Below are 27,435 nucleotides of genomic sequence, written 5' to 3' on the forward strand. Positions count from 1 at the left end.
CGTTTTTATTGATTTTCTACCTTTTCTTCAGATGTTATTTCTGGTTCTTTCTTCTCCTGAAAGTCCTCAAGCATCTCCTGGACCTTCCCCATCTCTGCTCTGGCCAAATGCAGCTCCTGCAGTGCTGTTAAAGAGACGGAGACATTTGTTAATCTTCCCATATGTTTTTTTTTTTATCTTGTAAACATCATACTGTCACAATTTTACAATATTAAATTATCACATACAATATTAACCTATACAACTCTTACTTGATGCCTGGTGGCTGTGAAGGAGGTCCAGACGTGAGGAGAACAATTCCATCATATTGTTCTGTAAAAGTTTCACTAGATTCCTTTAGTCTATTAAACAGCCAATCTCTAATATATTCTCTCATGTAAGAGTCTCTCATATATATATACCACAATTGTATAGCCTACCTTTTCTTTATCCCATGAAGCCAAGTCTTTTTGGTTTCTCTCCTGCAGCAGTTTGTGTTGCCCCTGAAGTTTTTCATTCAGATCCTCCAGAGTCTGATCACAGGAAAAGGAAATATTACAGTTAAAAAAAAATAAAAAAAGACAAATGACAGTAAACATGTAATACAAATCCTATACAGGTTATCAGTTGACTTAACTTAAAAAAAAGTGAGGAAACCTGAAGTAAGTAAACTTGACAATTACACATAACTAAATTTTTTCAATTACGCATGAAGTTTATGTAGCCTACTTAATAAATTTAAGGCAACAGATTTCCTCACTTTTTTAAGTCAACTGATCACTTTTTACAGTGTACGATTAATGAGTTTAGGTTTAGGCCTGAATTAGGAATTACATGTGCTGTGATCAATCCAATAAGAATTTGGGAAATTTGAGGAAGTAAAACAAATTTGATGATGCTTGTGACTCACCCTGACCTTCTCTTCCCAGTATGTGTTTTTTCTGGCCACCTTTTCCTGGTAAATATCTAGGATTCTCTTCAGGGTGTTAAGCTTATTTTGGTAATACCTCTTAATTTTAAGAGCTGTATTTTCCTACACACACATAAATAAACTTAAGCATCCATGCATACAATCAGTTGTTTGTCTGAATAAATGAATGATCAGTAAACAAGCTCATCACCTGATTCACTCTTGATGCAATGAGAAAGTTCTCCTCCAGTTCTTGAATCATCTCCTGATGTCTGCTCTTCATTGCGATCATATCATCTGTTATCTGTTGGTATAGAGAATAGTCATTTACTATACTGGCGATAAAAAAGATCTACATGATCGGCCCATGCCAGCCTGTCAAACATAACGTTAAAATAGTTCACCATTTAAGCTCTCATTAAAGAAAGAAGCCTATTGGTCCATTTTGTTTAACCCAAAATATCGATTATTTTTATGTAAAAGTGAATAATTGTGACCACTTTAATACATTTTATTACAACACTGAATTATATCCAGTATAATACTTATTAAAACTAACATATTTCTGGTTTGGTGTTCATGAAGAGGTAATCAATCAAGGTTGGGAAACATTATTATAGCTGTCTGCATACAAAAGTATATACAAGTGAGTATACAGTACGTGATGGCATAATGCTAACAGATCTACATTTAGCAAACTAAACAAAGATTACATGGGGTGTGTACTGGAACCTGATGAGATTTGTCCTTTTGTGAATCAATATGAATTATGGGGTTTGAGTTGTTTAATAATGTGTAGTTATGAAAGGGCCTTGCTCGCAGAAGAATCAAAAACACATGACATCAGATGAGATGTCTCCTCCCAACCCCATGCTCCAGGGCTACAGAGGGAGTGACAGACATGTGACTAATGCAAGAAGCAAACCAAAACTCTTGAGAAACAAAATTTCCTGTTCCAATGTCTTGACCAAAATATATTGGCTTAGGTTACATTTAATGGATAAAAAAAAACTATGAAAAAACAATGCCTACACAATAATCCATATACGAAAGCAAAAGGAATGACATCTACATACTTGGGTTATGCATAGCTTGGCAGAGTCGTATGGGATAAACATCTTGACATCTATTGGAGCCTCATCTTTAGGATGTCTTACGCTTGCACTCATAGAAGGCACATTGGGTGCTGTAATTTGAAAATGCAATGACAATGAAATAACTTTTATCGGCACTTAAGTATGCCCAATCTCCACTGCATGGTAGAACCTATACCTTTGCCACTTCGCTTTGGATCCCGGTGCCGGTCTGCGCCGATCCAGTGCCTGAACGTGTTCCATTTGAGTCTACCTTTCCTCAGCCATGAGAACTCACAATTAGCTGCACCTTTAAATATTAACATGCAGTTACAGGCAGCGATACTTCACTCACTGGACTCGGTTGGGGAGTCTGGAGATTTTTTTTTTTACAAAGCCTTGATGAACATTTCCTTTAGATATGTGGGATAGATCAGTGACAGTTTTTGATGAATGCTAAACAATAGGGTGCAGTAAATGTTAATTAGTTAATTAGCTAGACAGGGTATTCATCTTATAGTCACACACTGAGACGCATCGGAATAAACAATACCATTCAGTACACAAATGTATTAAATCTTTAATTTATACATTTTATCATTCAAGTTATACATTTCAAGTATTGATTTATTTCTTAAAGTGACAGTTTTACAAACACATCCATTTTAGTTTTGATTTATTTATTCCTTTGTTTAAATTTACATTAACAGATTTAGGGTGTTTAATTAAATATGCAATTAAGCGAGAGCTGAGCACAGTCATTACCGGATGTACTTTATTAAATAAACAATGACATCATTATTTATCATAAGATTTCCACAATAGCACTGAATAGACCTTTTAAATCACTTAAACATGTCTGTACATGACAAAACACAAGTACTTCCTTAAGCACTTCACAACAGAGATTACTTTCACTTATTTTTTATGCAAGTAGTTTCTTCTTCTAATATTTTCAGCGGCATAAACATCATGATGAAACGTTTGTTCCAGACGTACTTGCTTAAAAGACAAAAAAGAAAAGAAAAACCGATGTAAATAAATTAAACTTTTTTTGAAGAAGTTGGCTGAATGTCCTTTTTAATGTTTTAAAATTAGGTTTAATTACAAGTTTAGATGAATCAGAAGTTATTTTAGTGAGGTGGTATTGAGATTATTACGTTATTATGATTAATTAGGTGTTAGTTTAAATGTAATGCAAATATTAGATTCTTTAGATTCTGGGAGGTTACAGGCACACTCAACTCACCTCTATCTTTACCCTGGTCTAGGAGTGTATTATGAATGTTACACGGTCTACGCCACTGAACCTCTTCTCTCAGATCAGGCACGCTGCCTGGAAGTTCCTCTGATGACATGGGATGATAAAGCACCACTCGGGTGGAGACCACTGAATCATCCTGATATCGAGAAAGGTCAGCGGTCTCCCACGCACCTATATAGTTAAAGAAAACACTTAGCCTGTCCTCAGACATGTTCTTTAACAAAGTATAAAACATTTAGACACTTAAAAAGGTGTCTGTTGGTATTATAAAAGCCAGTAGGTTGTAGTTTTGGAAATTAATCCTCTGCTTTGATGCAATAATATTCAGTTCCATTTTTCTTCTAAAATTACTCCATTAACAGGAACAATGGAACATTGATAATGACTCCGGAGTAGTTTAGGAAAAACTATTTCACAAACCTTTATTGCACAAAATATAACACACTCAAGTCTGATTACACGACTCAAATGATGTATTAAGATGAACGGCACTTGTGTGCATGTGATATTTACTTACGTTGTTTTGCTGCTGGGGCAACAGTGTGGTTACGTAACTTCCTGCCCATGAAGTTCAGAGACATGGACGCATTTTCTGCTCCAGAATTGACATACATGATGCCAGAGTGTTCGTATCTCGAGCTGTTTTGTTTGGAAATGGTACAAAGCACCCGATACGTTGAAACTCTGTAGGTTACACTCAGAGGTGACTGTACCAGCCGGATTCCTTCACACAAACAAACATGTAAACTGAGCAATGCAGTTTAATAAGGTGAATGGAACTTAACTGATAGCTTTTTTTAAAACATATTTTAAGAACTATTTTATATTATATCCAGTAAATACAAATTGTAAACTTTCTTAGCATTTTACTATTCCACTGGTTAACCAGGATTAAGGGTGTGAACAACCTCTTCATACAGGTTATATTAAAAAAAGCTACCTCTGGCTATAACAAACATAGACTTGCATTTAATAGCTTTTGTTGAATCGGAGAGATAATCAATAACATAATCAGTGAAACCATCACTATCCGCTTTATGAATCAGATTAAAGAAATGAATGAATCAATAAATCAGAGGGATTACCTGGATTCAAGATGACACTTGACTGCGGAGGAAGACCTAACTGGTAGACTGGCAAAAAACTGGAAAGATGCTTGTTTCTGTGAGGACCCAAACTCTCAACACTTGTTAAATATTAACCTCAGTGGATGAGGTTTCAGGTGCACAAGCTGCATCAGGTTTCCAATGTGTGCGATAGAGATTGTAATGAGATCTACACTGGTATATCTCTCTGGGACAATGCTAATGAAAAACCTGCATTGTGCTCATCTGTCAGTTTTGTGAATTACTGTCTTCCCTTAATAATGATTGGACAGCATGTTATTATTACATGTCTCTATGGACAGGTAACCCATACAATCAATTAGCCTACTTGTTTTTTATTGTAGCATTTCCACATTATTTTTGGTTTAACATTTTATACAGGATGTATGCAGTCATCTGTCCTGTTTGAAGGCAAAGAAAATATAACACAGGTCTATAGTTCATCTTCCCTCTGTAAAATATTACAAGGATTTAATATGCTTACTCAGTGAAGTAAGAAAAAAATTAGCTGTCAAGTGAGTTACAGTTGTTGGAATAAACCCAGATGATCTCGCTGAGTTGCGCAAGTGTTGAAAATCATGCTCCAATATCACACTTAGCAAATAGTAAATCAACATCACCCGGTTGTGCTAGCGGATGTTAGGCAGAAATGTTTGAATATCAAAAAAATTCCATAGTAGATGCATTTACATGTCTAAAGAGTTTACAAGACCAGAGGTTTACAAGTAAAAGATATGAGGAAATACTGAAGAAAATGTAAAAGGCAGAAAACATGTCACAATCTGTTTGGGCAGTGTTAGGTCAGTCCTGTACATAAATGCATGCGCTGACAGGTCTGCATTCACAAAACAGCAATTACTGGTTGTATCTTTCCAACAGTCAACCTTTTGTCCTAAGAATGTGAATAGTAAGATGCCACATTGCGATTAGTTGGTTGGTGTGTGAGGAATGCAGGAGAACTAGAACCTCAGAAGCATTGCCTGTCTCTGTTTGTTATCCCATTCCCTTTTCTCACAAATTCAGTTAATTAACCAGCTGTTCAAGGTGATCATAATGTGCTATCGTAGCCACTGAACCATGGTTAAAAAAACAACATTTGCGCAACACAGTAAATAAATGCAATAAAAAGCTTCACATAAATTGCTTCCAAGAATTGTGCAAACTGCCTCCATCTTGCATGCTTGATGGCGTGTAGCAGAGTATTCACATTGCAGACTTTTCGCAACAGCATTTTCAGTTGTTCTCCTGAGAACAAATACATTCCTGAGCAAAGGGTGTTTAACATGTAGGCCTAAACCTGCAGAACACTATAGACACTTTAAAAAAAAAAGAAGAAGCAATTTTCACATTTTACAGAACAACCCCCACCCAATGCCAGCAAATCAGTAACAAATAAATAAGTAAAGTAAATAAAAAATTATAAAAAATTATAAAAAAAACAACAATGATGATAAATGCCTATACATAAGTACATATAGCACACACACAAACGTACAATATCCAAACATATGCATATATACAGATACACATATACTTAAATATACTTAAAATAAAATGCCTATACCCAATTATAGAAAAAACTGAGTTACACTGCAAGACATTATATAATCTACATCTTTAAGTGTTGTGTTGGAGGAACTCTGGAGTCATTTAAACATTCAACAAATTTAGAAACTTGACCTTTCATGTCAAGTTCAGAAGTTATACAAAAATAAAGATGTTCAGGGGGTTTGTAAGTTTCAAAGTTAGGTATATTACTTTTAACATAATTCTGTACTTGTAAATATCTGAAAAAATTAGAGGGGGGTAGTCCAAACTTTTGTGACAACATTTAATAATTAACAACATAGGCCTACATGTGAATGCACAGAAAGTGTTCATTCTGGTTTTACACGGGGTTGCACTATTTTTTAAATAACCTAACCTATTGTGATAAAATGTGAAATGAAATGCATGGTAGCAATAAAACATGTTCATCCAATTATGTAAAATTATTTGTTTTCTGAAATGACTGGTGAAAATAAATTCACCAGACATGCCTTGAATTTGTTGGGCTCTCTCCCAACAACAACAAGAATGCACCTAATGTCAGGTTCAAGTGTTGCATGAAATAAGAAGACAATGGCTATTCTTTATGACTCATTCTGTCTATACCATGACAATGGAAAATAATATAGCCTACAGGTAGGAATATGCAAGCTGGGTTGCTTAAATTATTAGTAATATGAAGTGAGTTGGCCTATGTGATCATAACATGTCTAAATCTGAACCTAAACCCATTAAACTACAACACAGTTTGGCCTAACGGTATATCAAACCAACTGTAAATTACTCAGAATATTATTCCCTATTGATTTGATAGTAGGTCAAACAGTGTTGTAGTTTGTTAGATTTAAATGGGTTCAGTCGCTGTAGGCTATATAAAAAATATCAGATTAATAATCTGAAAAACGAGCCTTTTGCATTATAGGAAACAATATTCTGAGTAATTTACAGTTGGTTTGATACCTTTAAGCCAAAATATTTTATTTTTTGAAATTAATCCTTGTGCTATGCAAAGGGAACTTGTAAATCTGAGCTGGTCTGGGCTGAGAGTTTAATGGGTATAAACCGAATGTCTAACGAATGTCAACGTTAAAATAACTTTTATTATTTTTATGTGCATTCCACAGATTTTCTTTTTGCATAGGCTACAATGGAACTGGGTGTTTAATACGGGAAGGACGGAGGAAAGTAGACTTGCGGAGACAACGCCCAACTGTAGCGCAAGAGTTAAGCTGATGTTGCTAGGTGTGGTTCTGTGTATAAATACAGCTGAAACTTTTCCTCTGCTCGCTTGCTGTGCATTCGGTCTTGGTAAGTGGCGAACTGGGATTTTCTTTACTTTTCACACGTCGTCTAACTCACGACAGTGCTGTCGGTTTTTTGTATTTAAATAAATAATTGTTGCATTTTTATGACAGCGTTGTTTTTGTTTACTGAAAAATAAGATGCAAATGAGAAAAGTAAATGAAAAAAATTGCTAATGAACATTATGCAACAAAGTTATGCAATGCAGTTGCTTAAAGTAGTTCTAAACAACTTAAAGCTCTTAAAACTCATCCTGGTTTTGTGAACTGTTTTGTCGTCTTCAATATTTTGATGTGTGGCGCTTGACAGTCTTTCATGTTCTGTTTTACTGGAGAATCATGTCCTTCTTATAAGATTAAAACTGCAAGAGAACGTATATAAAATATGATTAATTTTAAGGATTCGGCTTTTTGATATATGTATTTATGCCAACATGTAGGTTTGTCTGTTCAGTTCCAAGTGTCAACATGTCCTTCATCAGTGCTTTTCTCGAGCAGCTTGCCTATCAGGGCATGCAAGAAAACACAGTACAAGACATCTCAGTAAGTTTGCTTTAACTTTCTGGAAAATTTGAGCAGCTCCAGACTGAATGAGTCAGTGATAGGAATGTACTCCACTCCCCATTCTAGTCACAGCCATCCTGTTAAAGGGCAAGAGCTTCAATATTACTGCTTTACTTTCCTATCTACTTTCCTTGAATGTTTTATAGACTTCTTAAATTGATCTGCTTTTAGTTAGTTTGTAGGCTATGTAATATGTAGGCTATGTTTAAAGGATTTTATTAAGTGTGTCTCATGTCTTTAGGAGGGACAGGGGACAGTGAAGCCCTTTGCTCAGTTTAATGCGGCTGCAGATGCGGGTGTCCTGGACAAAGCTATCAAGGCAAAGGGTAGGTATATGTTGAAAAGTGAAAATCTATAAAACGCATGGATGTCTGTTTATCTGTTTGCTTTATTGACACAAATGTTTGTGCACAGGTGTGGACGAGGCCACAATCATTGAGACACTGGTCCACAGAAGCAATGCCCAGCGCCAGCAAATTAAGGCTGCTTACCAGCAAGCGACCGGCAAGGTATTACATTCAGTGGACCTGAAATGAACACATTCTTTCTCTCTGGATTCACCTTCATCTAAATTACCTCTTCTCCTCTGTGCAGCCTCTAGATGTAGCCCTGAAAGCTGCCCTTAAAGGTGAGCTGGAAGATGTGGTTCTGAGCTTGTTGATGCCTCCTGCTCAGTATGATGCCTCTCTGCTAAAAAATGCCATGAAGGTAACATTATTTCCCAACTGTAGATAAAGATAAACTTCACATTTTTACCCTGTATTTGGTGAATATTTAAAATATATTTACTGGACTTGCATATCTTCTCAATTTCACAACCCCTCCTGATAACGCAGTCTTTTTCTCTCCAGGGTTTGGGCACAGATGAAGATACACTTGTCGAGATTCTGGCCTCTAGAACCAATAAAGAGATCCGAGATCTTAAACAAGTTTACAAACAAGGTAACATTAATGCTAATTATTAGCCAGTTGTCTTTTAAATATTTTAATAGCAGGAGTGTCCAATCTTGCTCCTCTAGGGCCAACGTCCTGCTGAGTTTGGCCCCAGTCTGCTCCAACACGCCTGTCTGGAAGTTTCTAGTTATCCTGAAGATCTTGCTTAGCTGGTTGGTTCGGGTGTGTATAATTAGAATTAGAGCTAAACTGTGCAAGATAGTGGCCCTCCAGGAGCAGGATTGGACACCCCTGGTTTATGGCATCTGAATAGAGTATACATGTAAATTAATGTATGGCTTACATTTATAGATTATAAAAACGATCTAGAGGCGGCGATCAAGTCTGAGACAAGTGGAGACTTCAGGAATGCCCTACTTGCTCTCTGCAAGGTTGGCTTTTCTTACATAGATGATCCACCTTACATTTTCTAGTAGTGTTTCTCAATTCTGCCCCTCCCAGTACTGCATGTCTTGGATATCTGTCTTATCGAACACATCTGATTTTGCACTTCAATTCACTAGTAGAGTGATTTGTGACTTGAATTGGCTTGTTAATAATCTTTCTTTTAATTTGAATTCATAGGCTGTCAGAAGTGAAGACAAGGTTGTGCAAGATGACCTTGCTGACAAAGATGCCAGGGTAATCAAGTGTTTATTGTGAATATTTGGTGGGTTGTGTCGTGTACATGTCTCTTTAACTCTGATTCTGCCTGTAGGCCTTGTATGAGGCAGGAGAGAAAAGAAAAGGCACAGACTGTGCTGTGTTCATTGACATCCTCACTACACGGAACGCTCCTCAGCTGAGGAAAAGTATGGTTGACCTTCCTGTTTTCAAAATAAGTAGAGCAGTTGTCTTCTAATCCACTTAATACATAATAATGTCATTTTTTTCTTTATATTTAGTTTTTCAGCAGTACGCCAAGTACAGTAAAGTGGATGTTGCAAAAGCCATTGACCTGGAGTTGAAGGGTGACATTGAGAACTGCTTGACTGCTGTTGGTGAGACACTCAAACCTTCATGACTGTCTATAGCTTTACATATCTCATTATAAAATGGTATGACATGAAATAATGTCACTGCAAACTTCTCTGTGAATGGCCTTAGATGAATCAAGACTTTAATTACTTTCTTAAAGTATGACAAGAATGCCATTTTATTTTTACTGTGTGCAACAATACGACAAGAATGTTATTTTAAGAGAAAGCTTTGAACAATGAAACAGAAGCTGCATGACATTTCTGAAAAAAAAAATATTGTCAAGTTTTCATAACACTGTCACTTGTCATCTTTTCAACAGTAAAATGTGCTGGAAACAAATCTGCATTCTTTGCTGATAAACTGAATCTAGCAATGAAGGCAAGTGTAACTCGACAGATAACTGATACATTTATATCACTAGAGTCTAAATTGCACCTTTTTATAAATGTGTTGGAAATACAGCAGCAATCCATCAGTGTAACTTTGTGTTTTCACAGGGCTCTGGTTACAAAGGCAAGATCTTGACCAGAATATTGGTGAGCCGCTCTGAAATAGACTTGGCCAAAATCAAGCAAGAGTATCAGAAAAAGTTTGGCAAGAGTCTCTACCAGGACATCCAGGTAAATACTGTAAATCTCAGTTAGCAAATTTAAAATATTGAATTTCTATTCAGTGCTGTCATTATTGTACTCTTCAATACATAAACACGAAATAGTGAGTGTGATACTGTGGTCCTTTCCTGTAAAGATTCAATTGTTAAAGATTGTTTGTTTTGTTTGTTTTAGGATGACACCAAAGGAGACTATGAGGCAATCCTGCTAGCCTTGTGTGGCAATTAATTGGTGCCAACAATGAATGTATACAAATGAAGACCTACCAGCTATCAATATACCCCATGTAACAACCATATTGGATTAAAAAATGTTTTTTAGAAATAAAAAAACTTGTCTTAATATATATGTTTGTGTGTAAATTATGCAACACTTCTAATGTGGTGTGTATCTATGAATTTCTATGAAAGAGCCTATTGAACAACACAAGTCTTTAACCTCCTGAGACCCGAGAGTTTTTTTTGGTGTGCATTTTATAATTGTTCTTGCTATTTGGGATAAGTAGGACCTAATAAGTATAATAACTAAAATTTGTTTTTGTACAGGAAGTAGTTTTTGCAGAAAATGATGTCCTCATGTGAAGACAGTGGGTCTATGATTTACCATATGATGTCCTCATATGAGGACAGTGAGTCTATGATTTACCATAGTACTAGCAATTATGTGAAGTGTCAGTACAAATGAAGTGATAAACACTGACAAAATCTGATTGTTATAATAGTAATGGTAATGGCCAGCAGAGAGCAGTAGAAGACCACTTATTGGCTCACTTTCATTTTAAACTTCTTGATTTTTACCAGTTTTCTGCACTAAAGCAAATCAGTTTTTCCATGTTAACTCAATAATGCATGCTCTCTCTCTCTCTCACACACACACACACACACACACACACACACACACACACACACACACACACACAGACAAATGTTGTTTTTTCAATGCTATTGTGATCCATCTAAATATTCCCAAGTTTAGCTAACCACATGGTAGAATAAATAACGTAATATAGTCCCAATGTCCTCAAACGAGTGCTTCACATTTACTGATGTCCTAGAGTGCTACTATTACTAAAATATGTCAAATTTTAATCCCCATATGATGATAGAGACAGTATTGTACATACATACATTTGTTTCATTCATATAATTTGAATAGATTTTCTTACCTGGGTCATTTTTCTTTCGGGAACTGGTGTAGAAGTGTTTTGCTGATATTCCAGCCATTTTCTTCTCACTGACATTGGTGTAATGTTGTGATATCACCATAAGATGGTGTGGGCAGTGTCCCTAAATGTGGCTAACACGTCTAAGATTTACAAATTTGACTATCATTGTGTCAAGAGGCAAAAATGTAATGTCCTCATATGAGGTCGCAGGGTCTCAGGAGGTTTACTTTTAAAGGGTGCTCCAGAAGGTTCTGCCAGTGTGTCAATCTGAGAAACCCCAATTGGTGCTTCAAGAATTGGTGCTTCTTTGTCATAAAAACAAAGTGCCTATTTACAGAGAGGAAAATGTGCCTAAAAGTTTTTAAGTAAACAGTCCCCCCTGACTTATAATAAATACATTTGCTTATTATAGACAGAATTACCATTTGATTCAAGTGAAAGCCTACATATTTATTTTAGATGCCTTTATATTTATCAAGTTTATTTATCTAAATTCTTTAAAAGTGAATTACATTTTCTTTGCAACAGGGTTTATAAACTTACCTGCAGTATAGAAAACTATTACCACGAAAGATTGAGGATTACAAAGAGATGTGAGATGTCAGAAGAAACATATTTGAAACATATCTGGAACAATGGGAGAGGTGGGAAAAAGATAAATATTGACTAAGTTGCGTATTGACTTACTTAATGGACTTGGGAGAAGTACAGTACTTCATAATGTCATCGGATAGACTAGGTGTCAGCACAAACCAAGTCTTGCTGTGATTCCTGGCCTACGCTGACTGCAGTACCGGGTGGCGCTGTTCATTTATTGGCTGTGAGACAGGGGCTCTGTCGAGGGCTATATGTTGATTGGTTGAATGGGTGCGTTACGTCACGTGCTTCCGCGGAAGTAACGAGGATTGTAAAATACAAGAGGTTATGCAGCATTGAGCACAGCGGGTTAAGGAGACATCTACCTGTAAATACAGTAAGGTATTTGCTGTACTTAAATTGTATCATTTGTTCATTGATGTATCATTTCGGTTGTTCGTACCAGTCCTAATCGGAAGTCTCCTTCAAGTAGAGCAAATGTAGACAGTGATGGACTGTTTATGACTGTGAATGAATCGTTCTTATGCTCAATGATTTAATTGCAGTGTAAGCAGTTTGCAGAACGTCTATGAAAGATATCTAATGACATTTGCACATGTTCTATCATTTATATCCAGGTGTGACATTATGTCAGTGTCGTGAATGAATGACATGTCCATGTCCATGTCAAACCCTCTACTTGTATTCGTTCCAGAGTGCAGCCATGAGCTGAGGCTCCCCAAACCCGCCTTTCTCGATGATGAACGACAAGCTGGTGTTTCTGGGTCTCCTTTACTTCATCCAGGGTATTCCATATGGCTTGCAGTCATCCCTGCTCCCAGTGTACCTGCGCGGTGCCGGTCACTCCCTCACCCGGATCAGCCTCACCAAAATCCTCTACTTCCCCTGGGTGCTCAAGGTGCTCTGGGCCCCTCTGGTGGACCGGACAGGCACCAAGCGCTACTGGTTGGTGGGCACGGTGGCTGGTCTGGCCCTCACCTGTTTGGTGAGCGCTACTATTTCACCTGATGTTCAGTACATGGTTGTAGCGGGCTCCCTGCTTGCCATGAACTTGCTGGCATCCGTGCAGGACATTGCAGCTGACGGGGTGGCCGTGCGGCTGCTCAGGGGGCAGGGGGAGCTGGGTCTGGGGAACACTGTGCAGGTGGTAGGCTATAAAGCTGGGTCTGTGTTTGCTGGAGGGGGGCTGCTGGCTGTGATTGATGTTGCAGGCTGGGGCTGGATGTTCACACTGCTGGCCTGTGTGTACGGTGGTGTTGCTCTGTTTGTGTGGGGCGCCCCTGTGTTGGACGGAGAGTCGGCGCGGGGACAGGGAGAAGGACGGAGAGGGCCGAAGGATGTGATGCAGCCCTGGAAGGTGTGGAGGAAGCTCTTGTCTGTGCCAGGAACGCCATGGACGATGTTCTACGTCCTCACTTACAAGCTAGGTAAGAGATATGTCATAATTCATCACAATTTACATCATTTACGTTTTTACACTAGTTTTCACACAAGTTGACACTAACCTATTGTTTTGTAGTTGTCTACTGAATAAATTATATTCAGACAGTTTAATTTGTAAAGGTGAAGTGTGTTGTTTCTACATCACCAGAAAAAATTGCCGTTTTCCCCAAAACATCTATAACTTTGCCCCACTATTCTGACATTCTGTTGATTTACTAGTCACTCTCCTGCTTAACATTTACAAATAATTTTATTCAAATCTATTTTGTTTTTATGTGTGTATATATACATTTTATTTTAATACAATTATTTGTAAACGTTAAATATTATTTATGTGCTGTGATAACTATACAGCTATAAGTAAAGTTCCTAAAGTTATTTAGCAGGAAAGTGACTCATTTATTTTAGAATGGTGGGACAGAGGGAAAGTTATAAATCAAAAACTACAGCAACAACAGCAACATATTACTGTGACTGATCATGAACTTAAAACTGAGCAGAATATTTATATATATATATATATATATATATATATATATATATATATATATATATATATATTAGGGCTGTCAAACGATTAATCGCGATTAATCGCATCCAAAATAAAAGTTTGTTTTTACATAATATATGTGTGTGTATGGAGTATAATTATTTTCTATATATAAATACACACACATGCATATATATTTAAGAAAAATGTGTTATTTATATATAAAATATTTATATATAATATAAATTATATATAATATAAATATATATATACACAGTATATACATGCAAATATTTCTTAAATATATACATGCATGTGTGTGTATTTATATATAGAAAATAATTATACACCGTACACACACATATATTATGTAAAAACAAACTTTTATTTTGGATGCGATTAATCGCGATTAATTGCTTGACAGCCCTAATATATATATATATATATATATATATATATATATATATATATATATACACACACAGTGGTGGCAAAAATTATTAGGACGGTAAGATTTTGTAATGTTTTAAAAGAAGTCTCTTCTGCTCACCAAGGCTTCATTTATATGATCCAAAATACAGCAAAAACAGTAATATTGTGAAATATTTTTACAATTTAAAATAACTGTTTTCTATTTGAATATATTTTAAAATGTAATTTATTCCTGTGATCAAAGCTGAATTTTCAGCATCATTACTCCAGTCTTCAGTGTCACATGGTTCAGAAATCATTCTAATACGCTGATTTGCTGTCCAAGAAACATTTATTATTATTTAATTATGTATTGTATGTTGAAAGCAGTTGTGTACAATTTCTTTTCAGGATTCTTTGATGAATAGAAAGTTCAAAAGAACAGCATTTATCTGAAATAGAAAGCTTTTGCAACATAATAAATGTCTATACTGTCACTTTTGATCAATTTAATGCATCCTTGCTGAATAAAATGATTAATTTATTTCCAAAAAAAAAACAAAAAAACTTACTGACCCCAAAATTTTGAACGGTAGTGATAATGTTACAAAAGCTTTCTGTTTTTTACATTGATAATAATAATTAATGTTTCTTGAGCATCAAATCATCATATTAGAATGATTTCTTAAGGATCATGTGACACTGAAGACTGGAGTAATGATGCTGAAAATTCAGCTTTACCAACACAGAAATAAATTGCATTTTAAAATATATTCAAATAGAAAACAGTTATTTTAAACTAAAAATATTTCACAATATTATTATTTTTGCTGTATTTTGGATCAAATGAATGAAGCCTTGGTGAGCAGAAGAGACTTCTTTTAAAACATTAAAAAAATCTTACCGTTCTATTAACTTTGGCCACCACTGTATATATATATGTATATATATAGAGCCTATATAATTTTTTTAGTTCATGGCCAGTCATGGTAATGTGTTGTTTTGCCACAAGATGGCAGCCTTGCTTACTGTCACATTATTCACTATGACTTTGAAGCTGCTAAACATCAGGAAACCATACACAGTTGGGTCATCCAGTTGTTCAGAATGTCTGCACTGAAACTGATATTGAAATATTTCATTCAACTTTGAGCTAGCATTTAACTACAAGCCTAACTTCCATGTTATGATTTGAATCAAGAATATAAGCATACATAGCAGCTAATGAATCACTTTCAATAAGCTGAATGTGGTGTTTGGCACCAGAAGGGGATTATGTCCAGATTAGTCTCTTTGTGTCTGTGGTATTTTCATTGAAAAGGTTTTTTTTTTTTTTTTTTTTTTCATTTGAGTGCAATATTTTTTGTCAAATTTGATCAATTTAAGCAGAAAACCAGGCTTTGTGCAACTTGTGTATGTATATGGGTATGTGTCTCTGGCAAAGAGAGAGAGGTGGCACTGTAATCGGATGAGCTCCAGCAGACAAAATCAGACAGGACAAGCGGCAGCCCCACTCTTAATCCGTCTTATAAGGTTTCCCCCCCTGATCATCATCACAATCATTATTAAACAGCACTTCGGATGACACCAATTACTTTAAATGCAATAACATCTTTCGTTTACAACTGTGCTAGCAAAGTACACTGCAAAAACATCATTCTCCTAATCAGTATTATGTCTCATTGTTCAGTAAAAATATGTACAAATCTTTAAAATAAGATACATTTACTTTGCATAAGATTTGTTTTAGAGAATATGCATGAATTGACATGTTTATTTTCTGTTTTCCATTGACAAATAGTTTTTTCCTTTTTAATAGAAATCTTAATATTTTTTTTAGCACAAGTCTAACAATTTTGTGCAGTTCATGTTTAAAGCAAACAACAACAACAACAACAACAAATCAATTTGCCTGTGGGATGAGAAAATCTTTACTTTTTAGTCTCTAATAACAAGTCTTATCTAATGGCGTTTTACATCTCAATGATTAATTTTAAATGTTAGTATGATTTTTTTTCTTCTAGAAAACAAGACAATTTTTGATTCAGAAAAAAGTTTTGCTCTGTTTATCTGCAAAATATAATTGATGATCTACAACACACATTGATGTTGAGTGGAGATAGAAAGTCTTAAAATCCATGCATTTAAATGGTCGTTTGCAGTTGTTTATTTAACTTCAATTGATTGTTTCTCGAAAGCTTTATATGATCATATATATTACAGTACATGGGAATTCACAAACTATAGTTCCCTGTTATTTACTTCAAGATTTTAAAAACAATTGTAGAATAATGTGATTGTCTTACTAAGTTATCAAATCAATCACACTTTACGGTGTTGTATGTCATCTAGAGCATATTGCATCACAGGTTGTTACCAAAATGTGTTCAGCCCAAGCGTTGATAAAGGGTCATGGAGGGACAGTGATGGGATGGTGGGGGCTGGGATTTTGCCAGACGTGGTGCTTCTCTGGGAAGAGTCCAGCTGGAGATGGGAGTGTACTTGTGGGGGGTTCAAATTGGACTCTGTATGGGAGTAGAAAACCACTTTTGCTCTGTGTCTCTCTGTCTTTCACTCTCTTTCTCTAACTATATATACATAACACACACACACACTCATACACGCTTATATGCATGTATATCGCCTGATGCTGCCCTCCCTCTGTCCCGCACAGCAGGGGCCAGGGGAAAGGAGGGGCTTGCAGGGGGGGTGGTGGGGTGACGCGAGCAGGAGGCAAATATTTTCTAGAGGGAACGCAGAGGACTGCAGGGGGGATGAATTAATGAACACCCACCACATGGTCAACTATGAGAGAGAGTGAAAGAGAGCGAGAGAGATGGTGGGGTGCAGGGGGCATCGGGTATGATGAAAAAGCGTGTGAGTGGAGGGTGATAGAGAAAAGAGAATTCCAAGGAAGAAGATGAGTAAAGTATGTGATGTCTTTTAGTTGACCTACCTTGTTTTCCCATTGTCTGGACCATTGTGTAACTCGGGTGTGAACATTAAAAAGCATTCTGTTTAGATATGTGAGCTTACATCACACTATGAATAGGATGCGTCTCCGTTCCCTATCCTTACCACCGTATCTTCGCTCATGATTTTTGCTATGCTTTTGTGTCATCCGAACAATTGTTATTGTGTCCCAGAACGTAAAGGGAATAACCTAGACCTTTGCGTATTCTAACCTCAGAGGTCCGTAGAGACTTGGTACGGAGCTTGTCGTTGGTTAAGGAGCATTTACAATGGAGTTGTGTGACCTGCTCAAGTACACACAGATGCAGATACACACGGCACAGTGACCTACATGAACTGGGAGGGACCCAGGTTCCTCAGGCTGTTCCCATGCTGAAGACTCTAGGGACTTTGAATCGTAGAGTTGGTTTTAGTCAGCATGTTCAGGTGGCGTTACATTGAAATGCACGCTCATGTTGCTCCAAACCCGTATGGCTTTCTATCTTCTGTGGAATACAAAAGGCGAATACTTATAATACCCTGGCCTTTCTTTTCTGTGCAATAAAAATAACTGAGATCTGGGGCTATCAAGTTTTAACATTTGAACAACACATTGGATTGAAAGATCTCTGTTGATAATCAAATGCATTTCAGTGCTTTTTTGTCGTTTCTGAGACTTGAAAGGTCCAGTCATTATTCATTTTAATTGCATGTAAATAACCAGTATGTTCTTAAAAATATCTCTTTTTCTTTCCATAGAAGAAATAAAGTTTGGACCAACATGAGGGTGAGAACAAGAAGACAATTTTCTTTTTTAGCTTGAACTATCCATTTAATTGTAATCCTTAACAGGTTTTCTTTATATATATAAATGCAGTGGCAGAAAACTTTTTAAAAGGAGCCTCAAATCTTTCATCGGGTTTCAATCAGTACCACTGTAGTATGATTTTTGTAGTTCTTTATTTGCTGTCATAATTGTTCAGTCTCATCCTGAATCTGTTGTCCAGTTTTGTCTTCATCTGTTCCCCATTATCTATCGTTGTTAACCGAAGTGAACTGATATAGCATCTCTCCCCACTCTCTCTCTAACTCCCCCATTTCTCCTCCCAGTGCCTCCCCTCTTCTGCTGTGTTTTTGTGGATGTCTAATGAAATCCCATGTGAAATGGACAATTGTTGCTTTGAGATTATTTATAGACATAAATAAGCAGCCTTGTTGTTTGTTTTCAATCCCTGCTTAAAAAATAATTAGTTTGAAGCAGCGTAGGAGAAAATAAAAAGACTGAGACAGAACGCTGAAGCGCATGTCCAGACTTCACATACGAGATGATCTACAGCATCTGAACTGTTCAATGATCATTTTTGGCATTTTGTATACATTTAGACTACCATGTTGTTGACACCGATCACTATTTGTTTCGCAGTGTACCCTTATTTTCAGCTATAATAATTGTGATATTTTTGTGGAAATGCAGATTCATATTATCTTTTCATAAATTAGGAAATTAATTTTAAAAATGTAAAAAATAGTAAAAAATGTTAAATGGTTGATAATTTTTTCCCCCTATAATACAGTGCAAGTGTAGTTTCGATTACATTTTTACTATGGTAATAGCCTCCGTAGTTCTACCTGTGTTTACTGTGCTCTTAAATAAATTATTTAATTTAATAAATAAATTAAATTTTCACAAGGGTTAGGTTATAAATGACTACTTTGACATTAATCAACACACAATATAAGCAAAGTAACATGCAGTTTCAATGTCCTGTGTGCAAGGTACAAACACACACTACCGTTCAAAAGTTTGGGGTCAGTAAGATTTTTAATGTTTTTAAAAGAAGTCTCTTCTGCTCACCAAGGCTGCATTTATTTGATAAAAAACAATAAAAAAAACGTAATATTGTGAAATATTATTCCAATTTAAAATGACTGTTTTCTATTTTAATATATTTTAAACTGTAATTTATTCCTGTGATCAAAGCTGAATTTTCAGCATCATTACTCCAGTCTTCAGTGTCACATGATCCTTCAGAAATCATTCTAATATGATGATTTGATGCTCAAGAAACATTTATGATTATTATCAATGTTGAAAACAGTTGTGTACAATTTTTTTTCAAAATTCTTTGATGAATAGAAAGTTCAAAAGAACAGCATTTATTTAAAATAGAATATTTTCTAACATTATAAATGTCTTTACTGTAACTTTTTATCAGTTTAACTCATCCTTGATGAATAAAAGTATTGATTTATTTTATTTATTTCCCCCAAAAATAAATTTAAAATTCTTACTGACCCCAAACTTTTGAACGGTGGTGTTTAATGTTACAAAAGCTTTAGATTTCAGATAAATTCTGTTCTTTTGAACTTTCTATTCATCATAGCATCATGAAATAAAAATGTAAATAACTGTTTTCAACACTGATAATAATCATAAATGTTTCTTGAGCATCAAATCATCATATTAGAATTATTTCTGAAGGATCATGTGACACTGAAGACTGGAGTAATGATGCTGAAAATTCAGCTTTGATCACAGGAATAAATTACACTTTACTGTATATTCACATAGAAAACAGCTGATTTACATAATATTTCACAATATTACTGTTTTTGTTTGTATTTTAATCAAATAAATGCAGCCTTGGTGAGCAGAAGAGACTTAAAAATCTTACTGACCCCAAACTTTTGAACGTTAGTGTACATTATGTTCATCCTACATAGAACTGCATTCTTATTCCTTGAAGGCATTGGACCTGGGTGGCGTAGCTGCCTTATGATTCTCTAAGGAAAGATGTGCTGAATGTGAAAAATGAGTTCCATTGTTCATTGTTGCCCCCACATTACAGACTTTACAACATCCTTTACAAATTTAGTTCTACTGTCAGACTCAATCCTCCACAAAGAAAGCAATGTCAAAGCGCTCACGTGCCACTGTCAGCGACCGTAGCAGAACTCAGGCAGAAGCGTCTGATTTTTGATTTGATTTTCTGTTTTTGTTTCTCACCGGTTTCATCCCGGGATCCCCGTAAGCGCAGTTTCTGTTTGACGGCGGTCTCAGAGCTGTCAGTCAGCGGGCTGTCTCGCTGTCAAACTGAAGGCAGACTCCATAAATAATGACAATGGCGTTAAATAATACACGGCGGCGGGTTACCGAGGCCTCTGTGCACCCACTATCATGCAGCGAGGCAGCCAGGCAGGACTCGGCGCAATGTAACGGCAACGTTTTCTCTGGCAGCTTTTGTTTTTGTCAGAGTTTAAGTGACAAACTCTCAGGAAAAAATGACTGGAAGGCAATCCAGGCGCTGATCCTTTGAGGAGTAAAGTGCGAAAAAACAAAACAAAACGTGGCCTCTGCTCAGGTTATCATCACTTTTTTTCCATTCTCAGACATGGCTGTGTTTTATTTTGATTAAGTTTGTGCTGTGATATGTAGTTAATATCAGGTTTTTAACACCAGTTTTTGAGAAAAGTCTGATGCAATGTCATAAGAATGCAACGCATTTTCAGTAATCCGGTCAATTTTCTTGGTCTTTTTGTTCCCTCTAACTAAAGTCCAGAGTTTTCCTAGAAAAGAGCATTTACAATCGAGCGTGTGTGTGCCCTGATGTAATCCTATATTTTGTGTCCAGGCGAACAGGGGGCTATCACCATGTTTCCTCTCTTCCTGCTGGACCACCACATGACGGCCAGAGAGCTGGGGGTGTGGAACGGCATGGTTGCCATGGCATTTTCCATCTGCGGCTCATCAATCGGGGGCTTCTTGCTCTCTCAGTACAGGTAGGGAGTGTGTTTTGTTATAAAACGATGGTGAAACTGACTCAGTTCTAGCTGCAACACCCTTTCAGCCAAGTCACGCTTTGCCATTAATGTTGCAGGAATGGTGTTTGAAGACTTTGGTGTGTGGATTTCACCTTACATCTTTTTCTAAACCCCCTCTTGCTTTATCGGTTTTTGTTGCCCACCATCTCTCTGTGAAAGAAACACGGCCCTTTTCTTTTTCTCAGTGTTTTCTCACTATATCTCTACACCCATCTCAGCCCCAGGTGCGAAAGAAGGAGAGAGAAAGAGATAGAGAGTGTGTGTGAGAGATAGAAAGAGTGATAGTAATGGAAGTAAACACAGCCTTTTGTGGGAGCTGAGAGTAAAGCAGGCTCAGGTGTGAGCTGAAAGGCCTCCAGGATGCATAAGGTTGGACTGCGTGAATGGAGATATACTTGTTGCTGATACGTCGCCCTTGTCTACTGACCTGAGACCGGTTTTTACCAGTTATGTCTTGTAATAGTTAAGATAGGATTTTGGTGGTCTAACCCGTTCCAAGAGCAGTCGAAGTCTCTTATCTTCCTGGGGCGGTAGACTGATAAGCCCACACACCTGTTAGTGTGCTCAGAGAAAGGCATGAGGAAGAGGATTTTGGAGAAAGACAAGTGCAGTGGTTCTGTGTTTATTTTGTTCCAGACTTGAGGGCAGACATCTAGTCATGTATCAGAGTTTAAAGTGAAATGATACTTTAATGTTATTATGTTATACCATTTTAATGCAGTTTTACACACCACTGGAATGCATTACATTATCTTCTGCACTTGCCTGTTGGTGTGTACTTTAGTTAAAATGATGTAATGTTGGTCTATTATTAGCCTGACAGTAACATCAACCTTAGTCTACTGTCTCTGTGAGCTGCAATTTCCTAACCATCTAAACAAGTTAGTCATTGAGGTGATGCAAATATTGGCTAGATCAGAGGCCACCAAATCCAGAACAAAAAGTTTGGGGTCAGTAAGATGTTGTTGAAAGAAGTCTCTCACCAAGGTTGCTTTTATATATAGTGTAATTTATTCCTATGATGGCAAAGCTGAATTTTCAGCAGCCATTACTTCAGTCTCCAGTGTCACATGACCCTTCAGAAATCATTTTAATATGCTGATTTGTTGCTCAAGAAACATTTATTATAATCAATGTTTAAAGCAGTTGTGCTGCTTAATATTTTTAAGGAATCACATTGGAATACAGTGGAAACTGTGATTCATTTTTCATGATTTTTGATAAATTGAGCAGCATTTATTTGAAATGGATTTTTCTATAACAATAAACATCTTTACTGTCACTTTTAAGCATTTTAAAGGTAGGGTAGGCAATGTTTTTCAAAAACTTATTTTATACTGGTTGAAACTCTCTTCACATCCTGATAGCAATCAATAACAGAAGCAATGTTTAGGATGGTCTAAACATAAACACATGTTCGTCCAATCATTGCCTTTAGTCTGAATGTAATGCTATGATGTCTTACCTGCCTGTAAACCTATGTATTTCCATACCTCTGCTCCAGTTCCATGTGAATATGCAGAGTTGTAGACAGACAGTCACTGAGTGCCACAAACAAACAGCAGCCGGCTTTTACGGTTCCTCCTGAACCAAAACAACAAGCTTATGCTGCGTTCACTCCATGTCTTAACCATAATTACAAGATGGCAACCCGTGACTTTCTACTCAGAGCTGTTCACGGATTTATGCTTTTCTATCTCAACACTTATCAACGGTGAAATGAATCTTTAGCAGTCAGGTGGTACAAGTCAGAGCTCTGTTAGTTGTTTACGTTCATTATTATTGTAAAGCTATGTGCTTTGAAACAGGTAATTTAACACTCTTGTGATGCTTTGCAGACTCTGCTGTGTGTGTTCATGTGTTTTGGAGGAGACGTGGCTTTGGAGACGCTCTGAAGGGAGGGTTTGATCTTACGCTTTCAAAGCTAGCTTGCTATTGCTAGCCTCTCCAAAATTGCCTACCCTACCTTTAATGTGTCCTTCTCAAATAAAAGTTTGTATTCCTTAAAAAAACAAATATTCTTACTGACCCTAAACGTTTGAACTGTAGTGAATATTTATTGTACAAATAGTCACTAGCCTAGTATTTAATTAACATTTCAGTAGGTCCAGTCTCTAAATTTCCTTCAAGGAAATATCCAAACAATCATAATCATGTACTGGTTAGCAAGCCAATATGTTGTATGGATATGAAATTAAATGTGCATTTAAGTATAATATTATTGCTAGAGTGATTATGGGGAATATTAATTTCAGGGGCTCGCCAGGGGCTTTGAGATGCTGTGGTCTCTAAGAAATGTAGATGGATACTGTAAAAATGAGAATGCCTTCAAAACCCCAGGGGACTCATATATAAAACTTTGTGTGGATTTCATCCTAAAAAGTGTGCGTGCGCACAAAAGTTTTCAGATTTGTAAAACCGGATGTACATGATAGACTGTAAAAAAAAGTGATGTACACCAGCCCAGAACCTGTGCAAAATTCCCTTTAGAAATCCTAATCGGCGGAAGACTGTGCGTACATGCATCTCCACCCCGCCTCCTCCCCAAAAATAACCATATAAGGAGTTTACAACTCTACTATTCATATCCTCACCTGCATATCATTTCCATATCCATATTTCCTTCCATGTAATAGCCTACTACTGCTTTCAAAGACACTTGGACAATATGAGATTGAGATATACGAGACTGTAAATGCTGTTTGTGCCTCACATTACATTGCTAAGACTCATTTAGTATCCTTGTCTTGTTAAAAATAAAAAAAATATCTGTAAAACAAAAAAATGTCCACCAAAATTGTAGGTATAAAATACTTTTCAGAAAATAATTCTTCTCATTCATTCCTCTTGGCAAAATAGACGATTTTTAATTGTTTTAAACAAATGTATGCAGTTTTGTGCATAAAATAAACATATATATATATTAGAATGTTCAGACTGAAAAAGATACTTATTTTTCAATGTAACAATTTTCTGACATCAGTGCTTCATACAGAACATTTAAAAAAAAAAAAAAAGTGTAAATCTTACCATATAAATAAATAGACATTTTCATGATGCTTGGAAGACTGCGTAAGGTGTTATCAATAGGCTACTGTCAGTCTTCACAGGAAAAGCCGCACACCTGTGTGCAGTGTGGCAGCAGTTGTACAGTACTGTGTCATCGGATCATTCGAACACCAGAAGAGTCCGTGAGCGTCTGTCGTTATACTGCCAGTGTTGCTAAGCCATCTTAGTCAAGTGCGCATCACTGATCATAATTCGTGTGGAAATATTTTGTTCTGCTATTTAGAATACAATTTAAAGCAGAATTATGTTGCGTTGCACTGGAAAATTGGTAAAAAGCAGCACATCAATTACAAATATTCACATTTAAACTTTTTAACTTGTGGATAATGATTTAATGTAATTTGAGTGCTTAACTCCATTAATGAGAGTGGCATATTTAATATGTGTAGATCAAATGGAAAAAAACAGATTAAAATCATTTAGTTTACTTCATTATTTCACTCACACCAGTTAACAAGTGTGGTCTGGAGTGTGCGGACGGTTTGACATATTTACGGCAAATTGATTTTTTTTACAAGTCCCGATATGTGCGTGGAAAATTGAGTATGCATATTTCAATGGCCATTTTGTGCAATGTTTATACATGAGGACATGTGTGCAGTTAAATATCTACTGTACTCTATCTCAAATTTTCTTACCTTTCCATCTCTCCCTTTCTCTCTAACCTCTATTATTCTCGGCCCCTTCGTCTTTTTCCTGCTTTACCTTTCTCCCTCCCTTTCTCTCTCTCCGTCTCTATGCTAAAGGCAGTGTTGGTGAATGAGGAGGGATGTAAAGTTTCACACGCAGAGGGCTTGTTCATTCGACACAGTCGTGCATTCAGGCCTTGCTTCCCACAGATTGGGTTTCTGTCGTTGTCTGTTCAGGGCCACTAAAAGCTAATTTGGACACTTATCCCGGCCCCATCTGAAATGCTTGAGTGGCCAAAAACTGACCCCCATACACTGATCGCCATCAGCAATCTGAGAGTACGAATCTTATCGGGCCTAACTGCTCGTGTGATACACCTGTTTTAGACTTGCTTTCGATCTCTTGCATCCTTCTCTCTCTCTCTCTAAGTTGCTTGTTTTCCTCTTTAAGACTCTGTCTGTCTTTCTTACAGCTCTCTTTTTCTCTCTCTCCTCTCATCTGAGTGAAATATGAAAGAGTGTTATTGAGTGGATGCAGGGAGGGTGTTTGCATGAGAATGATGGCAGATTGGCTTTCTGTCTGACCGGCTGCTGTTGTTGACTGGGTTCATCTAGATCTAAAAGGCTGGTTTAAGATGACAGACGATTCCTTACTCTTCTCTTAAAGTTCAGTTGACCTTCACCCGCATCCCCTTCTCTCTTTCTCGACTTGCTTTCTCTGTCAGAGGCCTTGGATTTTATTCACATGGAAAGGATATTTATTTGATGATGCAATTTTATACTTTTTTTTTTTTTTTACAACCTTAGGGACAAGTCAAAGTAATTTTCAGGCAACAGATGCTGTCACCAGAGCTTAACTCAAGCCTGGTTATTAATCTTTCTGCCTGACTGCTTGAAGCATTAATACATTTGTTCATTTTAGAGAACATGATGTAAAATTATGTTAACTGTACTGATAATTGGAAATATTAACAACTGATGTGACTCCAGACCCTGTGTGTGATTGACAGGGCCCCACGGGTGTTCTGAATGAAACTGGGAGAAATTGAGGTGTGTGATGGTCACTAATTAGCCGGGGGGTTAATCAGCCCGTGTCTGTGGATCTTGTCGGGTTATTGATTATGTCGTGACGGAAGTTCACCCAGTGGGATTCTTAACTGCTAATAGAGAATCAATTAGAGTGTGTAAGCAAACACACTGCATGTAAGCATGTGTACAGGAGTGCTTCTCTGTCTCAGTGGGGCAGTCCTGTGTGGTTGACCCTCATTAATGCCCAACAATGATTGATCTGTAAAATATTAGCCTATAGTTTGTTTGGTATATATTTTTTATATATGTCTTTTTTAATGTTAAATTAAATTGCACTACTGTTCAAAGGTTTAGGGTTGGTAAGATTTGCCCAACAAGGCTGCATTTATTTGATTAAAAAAACATATTGTGAAATATTACTATTTTAAAATGTAATTTATCCCTGTGAATTTTCAGCAGCCATTAGTCTTCCTTGTCACATAATCCTTCACAAATCATTCTAATATGCTGATTTGCAGCTCAAGAAACACTTTAGTGTTGAAAACATTGTTTTGCGTAATATTTTTGTGGAACCTCTACCTGTGATGTCTAAATGTCTTTACTATCACTTCTGTCCTGTAAAGTGTCCTGTGACTCATGAAAGTACATGAAAGTAACTTTAATATATATTATACTATTCATATTTGTATTTGTGTAGTATGAGATGATGTGAACTGAACTTTCTCTCTTTTCTGTCCTCAGTATTGGCCTGCTGATGAGACGTGTGTTTATGATGCGGACTATCGGCATGATCTTTCAGAGCTCACTTCTCGTGGTGCTGGAGCCCTCGCCCTTGATGAAAGGTGAGAAATTCGTATACATGAACATTCTATAGGACCAGCATAATTTTATTTTTATTTTTTGCATTTCTATTTATTTTACTTTATCTCTTTGAATAGTCAAGGCCAGAAAGGCCTAAATGAAAGGCCAGGGAAAAACTCAGTACACTGTAAGTTTTTCAATGCATTCAAAACAGGTTTATGACTGCCATGTACAGTTTGTTCTTAAGAGTCAAATAGCTCACGTGTAATTATGTATATATAGAAGTGAAATTGACCTGTTCTCCGCTGAGCTTTCTACTGTTCCCCTGCATTTAAGAATCCATAGGGCCGTCTCCGGTTTCCCGCGTTTTCCACTGACAGGCTACAGTGTCCATTTCAGCACCTTTCACAGAGTAAACAGGTGTTCAGGCAGAGTGTGTCTGAATAAAACTCTCAACACTGCATTAAACAACAGCATCTGATAAAAAGGGAGAGTGTTAATATGGATGTCATACAGACCATCATAGAGTTCATCTTGCTGTATGGTGAGATCAGAATAGAAAATTACAAAAAATCTAAAGTTGACGTGTGCGATTAAAAATATGTTATTTAACATTGCTTCATTAAGTTAATTAATTTAATTTATCTATAAATCAAATCCAGATGGGTAGGATAATAAAGATATTTACACTCTTTATATGGCAGAAATAATTCATTATCAAAGCTTAACATGTGCAAACATTAATACGATCATCACA

The 27,435-nt window shown here is 36.6% G+C and overlaps 3 protein-coding genes across 9 annotated transcripts in view; 2 read left to right on the top strand and 1 right to left on the bottom strand.

Annotated features, from left to right (window-relative positions):
• Positions 1 to 5: 5 nt before the first annotated feature.
• On the bottom strand, positions 6 to 4,479 carry LOC307159139 (uncharacterized protein; the record flags this gene model as incomplete). The annotated part of the gene is made up of 10 exons (XM_079872350.1): positions 4,312 to 4,479; positions 3,744 to 3,950; positions 3,212 to 3,397; positions 2,162 to 2,272; positions 1,966 to 2,075; positions 1,101 to 1,193; positions 890 to 1,012; positions 420 to 512; positions 252 to 312; positions 6 to 124 (listed from the first exon to the last, which is right to left on the bottom strand). The coding sequence occupies exons 2-10, from the start codon at positions 3,838 to 3,840 to the stop codon at positions 6 to 8; spliced, it is 993 nt and encodes a 330-aa protein (XP_079728476.1). The 5' UTR covers positions 3,841 to 3,950; positions 4,312 to 4,479.
• On the top strand, positions 3,234 to 10,617 carry anxa1a (annexin A1a). The gene is made up of 14 exons (XM_079872059.1): positions 3,234 to 3,377; positions 7,005 to 7,188; positions 7,622 to 7,724; positions 7,987 to 8,071; positions 8,160 to 8,254; positions 8,340 to 8,453; positions 8,597 to 8,687; positions 8,991 to 9,070; positions 9,264 to 9,320; positions 9,397 to 9,490; positions 9,584 to 9,679; positions 9,979 to 10,037; positions 10,157 to 10,279; positions 10,445 to 10,617. Exons 3-14 carry the CDS (start codon positions 7,650 to 7,652, stop codon positions 10,496 to 10,498), a joined length of 1,023 nt encoding a protein of 340 aa, XP_079728185.1. The 5' UTR covers positions 3,234 to 3,377; positions 7,005 to 7,188; positions 7,622 to 7,649; the 3' UTR covers positions 10,499 to 10,617.
• A 1,691-nt stretch (positions 10,618 to 12,308) lies between these two features.
• Positions 12,309 to 27,435, top strand: part of mfsd3 (major facilitator superfamily domain containing 3) — a 44,036-nt gene continuing 28,909 nt past the window's right edge. For 6 of the 7 annotated variants that reach the window (XM_079872317.1, XM_079872315.1, XM_079872316.1 and 3 more), the window contains exons 1-4: positions 12,309 to 12,413; positions 12,727 to 13,459; positions 20,961 to 21,108; positions 26,619 to 26,719. In XM_079872317.1, coding sequence (XP_079728443.1) covers positions 12,769 to 13,459; positions 20,961 to 21,108; positions 26,619 to 26,719 — 940 coding nt within the window. In that variant the 5' untranslated portion in view covers positions 12,309 to 12,413; positions 12,727 to 12,768. The remainder of the gene's footprint in view (positions 12,414 to 12,726; positions 13,460 to 20,960; positions 21,109 to 26,618; positions 26,720 to 27,435) is intronic. The other variant, XM_079872318.1, reaches the window with a different exon arrangement.

This window comes from Squalius cephalus (assembly GCF_949319135.1).
Source record: "Squalius cephalus genome assembly, chromosome: 5".
Lineage (NCBI taxonomy): Eukaryota > Metazoa > Chordata > Actinopteri > Cypriniformes > Leuciscidae > Squalius > Squalius cephalus.